We start from the raw sequence: 12,639 nt of genomic DNA, 5'->3' as shown, positions 1-12,639 counted from the left end.
CTGTGTACCCTGTCTTGACCGAACCACAAGCTGTCGGGTTAGTCTAGACGCGTATGAGTGCTGCAAAGATTCTCGTGTTGACAAGCAAGATGACAATCAATTTTGGTGATATCTGGTGGCGGAACTGTTGCAAGGCAAGAATAACATTCTATTTCATACAAAGGCAACATGCTGCTCAACCCATGGAGCAGAATGCCGCGATCAATCGCGTGATATCATACAGTCCATTCTGAGTCTGACCATCTTCAAGCCGAAGGAATTCTTTACCTGATCGAGCCCTTGATCTCCTGGCGCCGGGCCTCGGCCTCAGCGTCTTCCGCTCGCTTCGCATCGACGAGCTCCTGGTTGTGGATGGCTCTGCGTCTCTCAACATCCTTCTCCCATGCGGTCCATACTAATGAGTGTTAGTCTTTAGTCGCCAAGCCGATGTGGCGAGGAACTCACTGGGCTTGTCACTCTTAGAGTACTCCTTCAATCGGCCAACGAAGTTGTCGAAGTCTTCCTGCTTCTCCTGGCGCCTTTCCAGCGATCGCCTCTGCAATTCAGGATTGTATCGCTTGAGAATTATCAGCATATGCGCTTCATAAATCGAAATTCACAGAAACTAACCAAGAAAAGCTCCTCTTCGGTTGGTGTAACGTAGTAGATCAATGCCGGTCCGCCAATGCACATAATACCGCCACTTTTGGTGGTCAGTACTATGTTCGTTCTGATGATCGCAATGATGCGTGAGAACAACTTACGAGGCCAGCATCTTCACCCACGTGATGGTCTTCATGATGGTGGCGTAGGCCTTCCCAGAGAAAGCCGCCTGATATCCGTGAACGCGGACGTAACAATAGCAATCCTTCAGGTACGACACAAGCAAGGCGTGATTGATCGTTTCGAAGATGGAAGCGCAACAGATGGTGGAGTCGAGGGCGTCTGATTACCTATATCGATCTTGATGTGCAGTCCATGATGCCCCCGCGGGTCCTCCGCGCCGAAGCTTCGCGCGCCACAAACGGCAAGCCCAGACGTCGCGCATGTGAAAGCCCTCACGTGCGCACGCGCGCAACATCACAATTGCCAACCACACCCCTCGCGGGTGCTCCCCTCCCTTGCACAATGGTGTACCTGTCGCTCAAAGGTCTCGGAGCCCCGACACAATTCTCCAATGAGCTTCTCTACTTCGCCTTTCAGCGGCACCCCCGGGCCTTCAACGTCACGACCGTCATGCCCACGGCTATCATCTCCGATCCGTCGACCTGCCACCCCCAGCAGATTTCGGTCAGGAGGAGGCTCGAAGCCTTCGATCCCAAAAAGCTGCACTGGTCGGTAGCCGTGCCCTCGGCTTTCTCTAAACGTTCGAGCATCAGGGACCACGCGAGGAGACGCTGCCGCGAGGCCTTCAGGACCGAGCTGCGGCTCGCTGGATGGGATTCCGATGGCCGCAGGATACCTGGAGGGGGGTCTAGTGGGCGAGAGCAAAAGTTTGATTTGGAAGGCGCGCTCAAGCTGACAGTCAAACATCCGGCCGGGTTGACCATGACGGGCGAGCAGTTGAGGGAGAATGCTGGATGGATGGTGAAGAAGCTCATTTCTATGCAGCGGGAGCAAAACGATCGCCAGCCGAAGGGCAAATACGCGCATAACCGGAGGTCTCACGATCAAAGAGCGAGCAACGACGCCGGAGAAGCGAGGCCGTCGGGGCCGGTTCTCCGTAAGGTCGCCTTGAAGCGATGAAGGCGTTATGTGGAAGCTGCATGCACTCACGGCATGAAGCGCTTCTTTTCAAACTACCCACGCGAAACCTACCCTGCGAATCGGCGTTGCAAGACGGAACGTCCGCCGACCTGGTCTGGCTCGGTCGAGCGAGATAAGAAGCTGCAAGTTTGCAAGGGCTGTTTTCTGTAACGCCCGCAACCTGCGGGTTACCAGCCTGAAGGAGCTGCAGCACGACATCTAGAGGCAAGAGCATACGCGTCTCCAGAGTATGGACTTGAGCAGGAAGCCTCGAGCTCCTTTGCTGTCAGAGCTAAGCCGAATTGGCAGGTAAATGTTTTGATCTGCTTCCTTTCCATCCAGCCACCTTGCATCGAATGTTGCAATAGGCGATGGAAGAACCATGCGAAGGCACCGGCAAAGACTGTCGCATCGACCAAGGTAAGCTGGCAGGAAGTAAGATCGGTTGATGTCGCAGGTTGCCTTGCACCCGAAACCTCACAAGCACATCGCGTCCAACAGTCGTCAAAACAGTTCGGGACACAATGAACAGACACTTTCAATCAAGAGTGGAAGAGCTTCTGAAAGCAAGAGACCCGTTATATACTTCAAAGTACAACTCCCGCAAACCCTCTTTTACGAGGTAGCAAAAGGAACCAAAAGAGAGAAAGCAAATGCAATCCTCACACATCATCCTTCATTACCAAAAAGAACCCAATTTTTCATTCCCACCATAGAACCCCAGTGCGTAAGGAAACCCCCATGCTCGTCGCACCTACGATGATATGTCGCGTGAATCGTTTATACCACATCGAACATGCCCTTGAGGTGCTTGGCGATGAGCGCCCACTCGTCCTTGTCGACCTCGTCGCGGTAGAACTCCTTGAGGGTGTCGATGCTGGCGCGGCTGACCTGGGAGTAGAGCATGTCCTTCTCCTCGAGGTGGCGGCCGTAGAGGGGCTGGTTGGGGCCCTCGATCTTGACGGCGACGGAGGGCTGGCCCTTCTTGCAGATGGGGATCTGCTTGTGGTCGCGCTCGATTGAGGTGACGCGGCCCATGGGGATGATCTCCTTGGCGCCGCTGGAGTTCTGCTTGACGCAGGCAATCGGGGTGTTGAGGCGCAGATTGCCGTCGATAACGTCGACGCCGACCACGATGGGGTCCGTCTTGTTGAAGACGGCGACGGGGCGGAGCACGCAGGGGAAGACGGCGAGCATCTTGCTCTCCTCCTTGCGCTGCTGTGCGAGCTGTGCCATGTGCTTGGTGAAGTCGTCGAACAGGTGGTAGATGATCTCGGCGGTGAAGATCTTGACGCCCATCTGGGCAGCGAGCTCCTGTGCGTCCTTGTCGACCTTGACGTCGAAACACAGCATGACGGCGTATTCCTTGGCTTTCTCCAGCATTGTCGATGCGGTGATGACATCGCGCTTGTGAACGGGGCCGATGGAGATGTTGGCGACGGGGATCTTGGACACGCGCAAGAACTCGAGGAGAGCCTCGAGCGAACCAAGAGTGGAAGCCTGCACAGTGACACCGCGACCGCTCTTGCTGATCTTGCTCATGAGGTTCTCGAGGTCACCCATGACATCCTCCTCAAGTTCCTCAATCTCGTCCTCATCATCAGGGTCCTTGACGACGAGCAGACGGGAACCGGCGATGGCGTGGTCAAGACCGTTGGCAGCGATCTTGATACCAAGAGCGGCCTTGACAGTCTTGTTGTGAACGTACTGCGACTTGAGACGCAGCTCCTTCATCTCAGCGGGTGTGAGAAGGGCACGAATCTGTGTTGTGATTGGGCCTTCAGTACCGCACAGAACGACGGTGTCACCCTCGTTAAGAACACCGTTGCTCAAGACGACATCGATAGTAGTACCGAGACCCTCGATGACCTTGACTTCGAGAACGGTACACTCAACCTCACTGAGGTACATGAGCTGGTTGGTCATGCGCTCTTGGGTGAGCTGGAGAAGGAGCTTGAGCATGTCGGGGATACCCTCACCAGTGTGAGCACTGGTAGGAACAAGCGAGACGAACTTGGCCATGGACTTGTTCTCGTAGTAGAGCTCGGAGTTGAAACTCTGCTCGGCGAACGCGAGCTTGGTCTTCTCAAGTCTGTCACGGAACTCGTTCTGCACACCCTTGTTCTGTAGGGCCAAAGACTCGCGGAAGCCATTGTTGGCGACCTGCTTCCAGCCGTAGAGACGATCGATCTTGTTGAGCGCGACGATGAAGGGCGTCTTGCGGTCCCTAAGCAGTCTCATGGATTCGAGAGTCTGAGGCTCAAGACCGTGCATGATATCGACGACCAGAATGGCAATGTTACAGAGGGACGAACCACGGGTACGAAGGTTGGTGAAAGACTCGTGACCAGGGGTGTCGATGATGAGGAGACCAGGGACCTTCATCTCGAAAGCGCCATCCTGGTTGACGACAGCAGTCTTCTTCTGGAGAGCCTCGACCGGGAAGTATGTAGCACCAATCTGCTGCGTGATACCACCAGCTTCTCCCTCCTGCACGTTGGTCTGACGGATCTTGTCGAGCAGCTTGGTCTTGCCCGTGTCGACGTGACCAAGAATACAGCAAATGGGCGAGCGCAGGTTGTCTTTGGAGGCGGCGGCGCGCGCTGCTTCGGACTCCTGCTTACGCTTGAGGGCGGCGGCCTCCTTGCGCTCACGGGTCTGCCTCTCGGCAACAGTCTCCTTCTCGTCAGAGTCCGATTCCGAGTCGGAGTCGGATTCACTCTCGGACTCGCTGAGATCGGCATCTTTGCCGTTGGGCTTCTTGACGTCTGCTTTGGCACCGGTAGCACCGGCCTGGACGGGCTTACCGTTTGCGGTGGCTTTCACAACGGCTTCCTCGTCGTCGGACTCAGCATCCCAGCTGTCCTTGACGTCTTCGTCCTCCTTCTCTGCCATGGCCTCCCAGTCATCGAGCTCGTCGCTCTCCTCGGCCTTCTTAGCCTCAGCGTCCTTCTTCGCCTTCTCGGCCTCCTCAGCCGCACGCTTCTTCTGCTCTTCAGCAATCTTGAGCTCCTCCATCTTCTTCCTGGCCTCCTCTTCTTCACGAGCCCTACGCTCCTCGGCCTCCTTGCGGGGGTTCTTCTTGCGCCTGTCGTCCTTGGTCTTCTTCTTCTCTTCGGCCTCGCCTTCACCCATGCCAGCCACCTTGGCACCAGACTCGAGCATCTGCTGCAGTCGCAGCTTAGCCTGTGCCTCATCCTTGCGCTGCTTCTCAGTCTTGTATGTGCCGGCCTTCTTAGCCTCCTCGACCTTCTTCTTTTCACGCTCCTTCTTCGCAGCCCTGGCCTCAGCCTTAGCCTGCTCCTCCTCCTTGCTCAGCCTCTCCTCTTCGGCAAGGCGGGCCTTCTCCTCCTCCTTGAAGCGCGCCTCCTCTTCTTGCCGGCGACGGAGCTCTTCCTGTTGCTTCTGGAGCGCCGCAAGACCAGCGGGCAGCTTCTTCTTCTTGCCACCAGCGGCAGGCTCAGGCACCGGCGCAGCAGCAGCCTCGGGCTCAGCGGCCTTGGCCTCTTCCTTCGCGGGCGCGGGAGCGGGTGTGGATTTCTTCTTCTGTGCGGCCTGGAAGTACTCAAGTCAGCAATCTGTCCAGCGTCACAACCTCAAAGCCTCAAGCGAAAAAGCAAACCCACCTGCTCCTTCTTCCTCTGCTTCTCCCTCTCCTTCTTCTCCTTCTCCTTCTGCGCCTTCGTCTTCACACCCCCGCCCGCACCATCCTCCTCATCCTCCGCCGCCTTCGCCGGCTGCTTCTTCCCGCCTTTACCCTTCTTCCCCGCGCCGCCAAAAGCATCCTCCTCGTCATCCATCGTCGCCTCCGCCGGCGCCTTGGCCGCCATATCCAAACTGTCGTCCACAGTCGGCGTGCCAGTCGGGTCCTCGCCGTCGAGGATGTCATTGTCGACGTTCTTGCCCTTCTTCTTGCGCTTCTCCTTGTTCTTCTTGAGCGCCGCCATCAGGCCGCCGCCGCCCATCTCCTCCTCGGCGTCGGCGGCAGCGTCGGCGGCCTTCGCGTCCGCGTCGGCCTGCGCGATCGGGTCCGCCGACTCGCCGAGCCCTTCGTCCCAGTCGTCGCCGGCCTTCTTGCCCTTCTTGCCTTTGGGCGCCATGCTTGCTTGCTTGCGCGTCAAGAAGCCGGGGTGTGGGGGTTTTTTTGGAAAAGAGCGTTGAGGTGAGAGACACACGGGCGGCTGCAAGTGTGTGTGGGAAAGGGCGCCGGGCTTTCACTTAAGTGCGGGTTCGATATAAGTGGGGACCTTTCGCGCAGCTTTCGGGTGGTGGTTGTGCGGGAGGCAAAATTTGGCCGGCGGGCGGAGTAGTGTGGCTGCTGGGGTCGTCGGAGGAGGGTGGGAGGTTTAGGGTGGTGGTGCACGCTTTGCTCATAATACGGCTGCCTAAGAGCGGCAGGGAACGGTGACTACGGGAAGTGATTCAGTGTGTGCTCGCGTCCTCTCTCGCGGGCAAGGCGAGGCTGCAAGGCGAGGTTGTGACTCTGCAGTGGGATTTCGCTTTGTGCAAGTGACGTCGCGGGGAGGAGAAAGGTGGGGGTGGGCGGCGCCAAGTTTAAGCAGGGCGCTGCGAGGTGGTTTGCTACTCTGATGGCTCGAACGACGTGACCTCATCTGGTGCATCGATCTGCTCTGTTGTAGAGCTGGTAGTGCCAACTAATTTCTTGCGGTGTCGACAGCTAAGTCGTAGGTTGTTTGCAGTCAATTCAACCGTATGTGTGCTTGATCAATCGGGAGTGTCGAGGCGGATCTTCGCGCGTTTCTTACAATTCGGACCTTTGCAGCAACACGAACGACCCGAAAGTGATCCATAAGACTAAATTGGCACATAACAAGTTCTTCAAGAGAAAAAAAACACAAAGATCCATCAAGAGACGAGGCAAAACGACAGTATCCCACCAAACAACGTGATCCTGCGGATCTATTGATTACATACCCTAACCCTAACTACCCCAAGTACCCTCACGGTCTCACGGACTCACGGAACGATGTCGTTCAACATGATAGACGACCAGAATGCTTGCCCGGGCTCGTATAGAGGGTGGGAAAGCGTTCAAAAATTCGATCCGAAGGCAAATGACACGTTGACGAAACTCCTCACACGCAAGGAACCCCTCGCTCAAAACACCTACAATGCCGAACACAGACGTACAGGTAAAATACAAACGTAGATAAAACGCGGACGGCCTCCAGAGCACCAAGCCGCATCGCCTCTTCGTTATGCGGAAGACAAACCCCTAGCCTACGCGAAAAACATCCTCCCCTCCCCGCCCTCCTTCGGCGGCGCATCCTGCATGGGATCCGACGGCTTGGCCGGAACGTCCGAGACGGGGCTGCCGTGCGCGAAGAACAGAATCTTGATGGCGATGGCGAGGCCCGCGTGCAGGGCAACGACGACGATGAGCAGGATGCGCGAGGGCTTGGCGTCGATGGCGGAGACGACGGGGTAGCTGTTCGAGGAAAAAAGAAAGGTCAGTAGAGTAGACATGGGGGGGAAAAGAAGCGCCAACGTACAGGTTGCGAAAGAGGAAGGCGGCGGAGAGGGCGAGGCCGACGCCGACGAAGGCGTAGTTGAGGGCTGGGAATGGGATTGTTAGCAATGCACCAGAACAGTGATAGGAAATGCAGGGGACGAGCGAAACTCACCAGTCAACGGCGACCACGACACCAGCGCAACGGGAATCCAGATCAGGTTCGCATACCCGTACAGCGCCCAGCACTCCATCAAATTCGCGCTCTCACTCCCAAACCACTTCAGCACGCCCCACAGCGCGAGCGGGATGAAAGCCGTGTATCCATAGATCAACCCCGCAGCGCCACTCAGCAGCTTGAAATCGTACGCGAAATGCTCCTTGCCCGTGCTCGCGAGGTACTGGCTGATCGTACCCGTGAGGAAGAGGATGACGACGACGGTGGTCGCGATCCAGAAGGGCCCGTAGAGGTCCGGGTTGCCCTCGAGGACGTCGAGGAAGTTCTGGCGTGGGTAGAGCGCGGCGCGGCAGCGCGCGAGGATCTGGTTCGTGTCGACGTCGAAGAACTGCTGGTAGAAGGCGATGCTCCAGAGCAGGCGCTTGGAGGAGGGCTGTTGGCTGCCGCCTGGGCCGGAGCTGAGGAAGGAGGAGTTGTTGGGGGCTGCTTTGGAGGTGCGGGAGGGGTTGTCGAAGGCTAGGGGATGGGGTCAGTGAATTCTGAGGCGATCTGGGTATGCGTGGATTACTCACTGGAGTTGTGGAATTCGAGGTTGTCTTCTTGAAGGTCGGTATGGCCGAGATCGCCCTGGTGGTTTTGGTTAGCTAATGCGCTGTTACTGTTTCCTGGAAGTGAAGCTTACCTCGGCGTCTACATCGACGACGACATCATAACCCTGCCTGTTCGCCATGTTTAATGTGTTGCGGGAGAAAGGGAATCGCAATGCTGCCTGCCAAACTGCCAGATCGCTGGACGACGCGCAGCTTCGGGGTACGACGTGGAAGTTGGGCACGGGCCATCAAGACGAAACCCTTGTTTCATCGCGGATCTGCTACAGTCTAGGTAGCTTCACGACATTCTCACTTCGTTTACTGATTGACAAGTGGAAATGGTTGTTCCAATTTGGCTGCTGGTATGGAAGAAATATATAGTTCGAAATACTGTCGCATTTCCCAAATACTTGCAATGCCACATGACCTGCCATGTCATGAAGTGATCTAGGATCCATGGATTCAAACTAGGCATGTCAATATTGTTATACAGATGCAATAAATCTACACGAGCCGAGATAGTTTTCCAAAGGGCCTTTGCACCCCTCGTCTCTATGTTTCAGCGCCATGCAATGCGTAAAAGAAGTAAGAATCTATCCCCTCCACCATTTCCCTCCGTACACGCGTCATGTCTGCCGGGGCAATGCCTTCCAATATTCGTACAACACGCCGAAATCCCGTCCCTTTAATCGTCCATATCTACCAAAGGATGATCGTCAAACCACTTCAGCAACGTCTGGTACATGACCAACATGGTTCCGCTCTGCACGCTCGTCCACACACCTCTAGGTCCCACGCCTCTGAACCAGCCGCCGATGCCTTCCGTGCGGTAGATGATGCGCAAGGCTTTCATGACGCTCTCGGTGTCGAGACTGACCTGACCGTGCTGCTTCAGCGCCGTGCTGGCACCGGAAGTAGAAATTGGATGGCCGCGCGTGTTAGGATGCTTGCTGGATGCAGGCTGCGTGGGGCGCTGCGAGGACGTGGCGGTGGTGGGCTGGGACTTGCTGGAGCCTGATTTCGCAGCTGCGGCCGCTTTGCCGCGGGCCTGCGCGATGACTTCGGGGTCGAGCTCGGTCTGGATGCGCGTCTTGACGACGTCCATCGGGCACGTGAGCACGCCGGCCATGCCGCCTGCGCTGGCGCCGGTGAGGATCTCCAGGGGGAGGCCGATGTCTTTGCTGCCGACGTATTGCTTGGCGAATTTTTGTTCCTGCTCGTAGAAGGCAAATTGCAGAGCGGAGAAGGGCAGATCGCGGAAGAGCGTCGCCTTGTAGCCGCTGAAGAGTTCTCGGAAGCCTTCTGTGCGATAGATGGTCCTCAGAGCGTGCCAGGTCGAGCGGTAGTTGTAGCCCGAGAAAAAGTAGGGATTGTTGTATCGGCCTTGCAATTGCAGACGCGTCTTAAGCACCTCGGTCGGCACGTACAAGGGACTCGCTGCCAAGTCTGCGACGAAACCAGAGGCGAAATAGGCAGCAGCAGGCGTGACGCCGTGATCGACCATATACCGCTTACTCCATTCATAGCATCCAAAGAAAATGACCGTTCCTCCAAAACTACCCAGAAACGCAGGCAGAACTCCTCCGTATAATCCTCGCGATACTCCCTCTTGCCTCAAGATGGTGTAGTATGAATTCCCCATGCTCGTGTACTTCGGCGGAAGATGCGGATCTCCCTGCTGCCTCGTCTTGACGGTATCCAGACTGTGCATCAACATATCGCCCATGGTGCCTCCAATCCCTCCCGCCAGCATCGCGTGCAGATACGGCGGTCTGTACGCTTCCTCGTCATGTTCCGCTACTGTGTGCGCGGTATCCGGCCGAAAGTCTTCTTTCTCCCGTCGCATATCCTGCATTGTGAGGGCCGGAGCGCCGAGAACGTCATCTCTAAAGCTGCTCGAACTCGACGACTGAGGCTCGGCGTTTGGGAAGAGGTAGGAAGCCACGCGGCCAAAGACCATGAATGCTCGTTTTGCGCCGTCTGGCTTACAGCATGCGCTGTGCTGAGTTCGTTTCGCCGGTGCCGGGAACCAGACTTATCGCAGGCCAGAAAATTCGTCAAAAATCAGCGAGTGGCGTGAAAGAAGTGCAATGGGTGTATAGAGGCCGCGATGTGGTGGTGGAGGGGTTGAGTGGTTTTCGCAGCGAGTGGTCAAGCCCCCGTTGATCTCTGGTGCAAAAGTCCGGTCTGGCTGCGGCGGAAAGGCGAGGATTCGCAGCGATGACCGCATGCCCGAGCGGCCGGCGAGTGCCTAACGCTGCGGAGGGCCGCTCTCCTAGTCGCCGCCGCTTGTGCCAACTTCACCTGCGCCAATGCTCGTGAGCACTGCTGGCGGCAAAGGATAGCTGTAGAAATGGTGCACGTTCATCCAGCACCGGCGAGAGGGCAGCAGGCGCGGTTGGAATGCTGCTGCTTCTGCTGCCGCACGCCTCTGGTAGGCTCCATACTGCTTGCAGTCTAGCTCCCCACCTCCCGGACTGACACACCACCGCCGCTTTGTTTGTGTATATGCTCCAGCACACGCGCCCGTCCTTAGCAACCACCTCATGTACCACTGCCTTCACACGCGCTGCCACCATCACGCCTCGCGCACACCCTTGCTTACTCTCATTGCGATCGCATAAACTACGCGACCAAGTCTATGTAACATTTGTCGCCCAAAATGGCTCCCTCCTCGTGGCTCAGCAAGCAGCGAAAGTCCTCTCTGATCGACCTCGCCGTCCAGGCCGGCTTGGATCTGTACGCGCTCACTCGGCAATATTAATTTACTAAAAATACGCTGACATCGCCCAGCGACTCTGATCTGAACAAGCCGGACATCGTCGAAGCGCTCGACGAACACCTTCACAGCAATGCGACGCGCCTCTCGCGCGATCCCGCCTTCGAGCCGTTTTTCCTGACGCGCCGAACGCCACACAAGTCCGCCGCAACCCGCGACATCAGCGACGACGGTGAAGTCAAGAGCGTCGTGCGCGGCAGAGGTCGTCGCGCGACAAAGGTCAAGTCTGAGCCCGAGTTCGTCTCCTCTCCTCCACCACACCCCACCCACGCCACCCAGCTAACCCCAGACCCCACAGAGACGACGACGACTACGCCAGCACAACCCGCGCCGCCGGCCTCTCCTCCCCCACAGCGCCCATGACGCGCGCCCGCACGCCCGCAGCAAGCATCATGCAGCGCCGCCGCTCCTCGCTCCCGCCCTCGCCCACCGTCGTCGTCGACGAAGTCGAGCACGCCCTCACCAAATCCTACGCCAACCTCTCCGACCTCTACACCCTCTCCGGCATCCCCGAAGCGATCTCCACGCTGCGCGAAACCTGCTCCTCGCTCGCCGCCGTGCACCTCCTCTTCAGCCTCCTCGAAGCCGGCAGCCTCTTCCGCGCCCTCATCCCGCTCAAATACGCCTTCGACACCCCCTCGCTCCCCCTCCTGCGCATCCCATCCCACGCCCTGCGCCTCCCCGACCTCTTCGTCCTCCTCACGCCCGCCTTCTGGCTCCCCACGCTCCTCTGGACCACCACCAACGTGCTCCTCCCCCTGCTGGCCGCCTACTTCTTCAACCTGACGGTGCACACGGTCAAGCGCGCGAACGCGCGCGTGCGCGTCGTGCGCTACACGTACGATCCTTTCACGTTCAACGTCGCGAAGATGCTGCTCGTTAGCACGGTTTACGGCGCGGGGCTGCTGCAAGGGTGGGTTGCGGATGAGGTTGTGGGCGTTGTGGAGGACGCGCAGTATGGCGGGTACCACGGGATGCTGATGGGGAGCTATGTTTGCGGGGCGTATGCTGTTTGGGAGGCGGCGCAGAGGTGAGCCGTGATTGTGAGGTCGAAGGGGGGATCTGAGGTTTGAGATGGGAGGGTTGGTCGGGTGCGTTGGGATGGGAAGAGGTTGGCGCTTTTGTGGGGTTTTTTTTTTTTTTGGCTTGGGTTTGGGTCGGTGTTTTTGATTTTGGATGGGACGGGATGGTTTGGGCTGGGCTGGGATCAGGTTGGGTTGGATTTGTTATCTTTCTGGGTTTTTTCTTTGGCAACGATGCCCCCATACCACGCAGGTGTTTTCTGCTCTACGTACGTATCGAACGATCATTTTCAGAAAGAAAATAGCCTTAGTTGCGCTGATGAGTCTCGGTTTCCATTTCGGATGTGGGAAATCTTTGACATCCATCAAAGAGTTGGGAGAGCAATCTCACTATAGCACTCGTACCTTGAGTATTTTGTGTTGGGGTATCTCGCAGCCTTCATGTCGCGCTCGCTTAGTCTCTCAATGCAATAACGTCCCCTTTCGAGCTTGGGTTTTCTCCTTCTTCTCCTTCTTCTTCTTCTTCATCCTCATTCCTACAGCGCAGCAGGCGTTGACGAAACCAGGCATCGTCGCCGTCCCTCGAGTCCCACTGCCAGTGCTTCTGACTCTGAAAGACAGACAGCAATGCCATGGCGGAATGAGCTTCGACAGATCCAAGCCGTCTGAATCATCGACAGAAAACCATCAACGGAGGGATCCGTCATATTGGCACCGACGACCTCCCTAAAGGGGAGAAAAGATGAGACGCGATGGTCTGCTTGCCCATGCATGACCTGTGCAAACTTCCCGACATCGACACCACTCACGACGCTACAGTGACAAGAGCGGATGTAATCACCGGTTGCTATCCCTCCATCCCAACCTCAGAGCAG

The 12,639-nt window shown here is 57.2% G+C and overlaps 6 protein-coding genes across 6 annotated transcripts; 2 read left to right on the top strand and 4 right to left on the bottom strand.

The window, feature by feature from the left end:
* Positions 1-125: 125 nt before the first annotated feature.
* On the bottom strand, positions 126-945 carry WHR41_05750 (uncharacterized protein). Its single transcript, XM_069374355.1, has 4 exons — positions 744-945; positions 610-682; positions 445-556; positions 126-394 (listed from the first exon to the last, which is right to left on the bottom strand). The coding sequence occupies exons 1-4, from the start codon at positions 776-778 to the stop codon at positions 264-266; spliced, it is 351 nt and encodes a 116-aa protein (XP_069228584.1). The 5' UTR covers positions 779-945; the 3' UTR covers positions 126-263.
* A 162-nt stretch (positions 946-1,107) lies between these two features.
* On the top strand, positions 1,108-1,725 carry WHR41_05749 (uncharacterized protein; the record flags this gene model as incomplete). Its single annotated transcript, XM_069374354.1, has 1 exon — positions 1,108-1,725. One exon carries the CDS (start codon positions 1,108-1,110, stop codon positions 1,723-1,725), a length of 618 nt encoding a protein of 205 aa, XP_069228496.1.
* Positions 1,726-2,261: 536 nt separating this feature from the next.
* WHR41_05748 (uncharacterized protein) lies at positions 2,262-5,825 on the bottom strand (the record flags this gene model as incomplete). Its single annotated transcript, XM_069374353.1, has 2 exons — positions 2,262-5,280; positions 5,352-5,825. 2 exons carry the CDS (start codon positions 5,823-5,825, stop codon positions 2,506-2,508), a joined length of 3,249 nt encoding a protein of 1,082 aa, XP_069228495.1. The 3' UTR covers positions 2,262-2,505.
* A 941-nt stretch (positions 5,826-6,766) lies between these two features.
* Positions 6,767-8,152, bottom strand: WHR41_05747 (uncharacterized protein). The gene is made up of 5 exons (XM_069374352.1): positions 8,056-8,152; positions 7,946-8,000; positions 7,371-7,889; positions 7,239-7,302; positions 6,767-7,174 (listed from the first exon to the last, which is right to left on the bottom strand). The coding sequence occupies exons 1-5, from the start codon at positions 8,101-8,103 to the stop codon at positions 6,967-6,969; spliced, it is 894 nt and encodes a 297-aa protein (XP_069228498.1). The 5' UTR covers positions 8,104-8,152; the 3' UTR covers positions 6,767-6,966.
* A 496-nt stretch (positions 8,153-8,648) lies between these two features.
* Positions 8,649-9,923, bottom strand: WHR41_05746 (uncharacterized protein; the record flags this gene model as incomplete). The annotated part of the gene is made up of 1 exon (XM_069374351.1): positions 8,649-9,923. The coding sequence occupies one exon, from the start codon at positions 9,921-9,923 to the stop codon at positions 8,649-8,651; it is 1,275 nt and encodes a 424-aa protein (XP_069228497.1).
* A 576-nt stretch (positions 9,924-10,499) lies between these two features.
* WHR41_05745 (uncharacterized protein) lies at positions 10,500-11,877 on the top strand. The gene is made up of 3 exons (XM_069374350.1): positions 10,500-10,702; positions 10,757-10,978; positions 11,041-11,877. The coding sequence occupies exons 1-3, from the start codon at positions 10,626-10,628 to the stop codon at positions 11,774-11,776; spliced, it is 1,035 nt and encodes a 344-aa protein (XP_069228500.1). The 5' UTR covers positions 10,500-10,625; the 3' UTR covers positions 11,777-11,877.
* The last annotated feature ends 762 nt before the right edge of the window (positions 11,878-12,639 follow it).

Source organism: Cladosporium halotolerans (genome assembly GCF_011745625.1).
Source record: "Cladosporium halotolerans strain TM138-S3 chromosome Unknown Sca19, whole genome shotgun sequence".
Classification (NCBI taxonomy): Eukaryota; Fungi; Ascomycota; class Dothideomycetes; order Cladosporiales; family Cladosporiaceae; genus Cladosporium; species Cladosporium halotolerans.
Note: the sequence above shows the minus strand (reverse complement) of the source record. Positions and strands in the feature narration are given on the sequence as shown.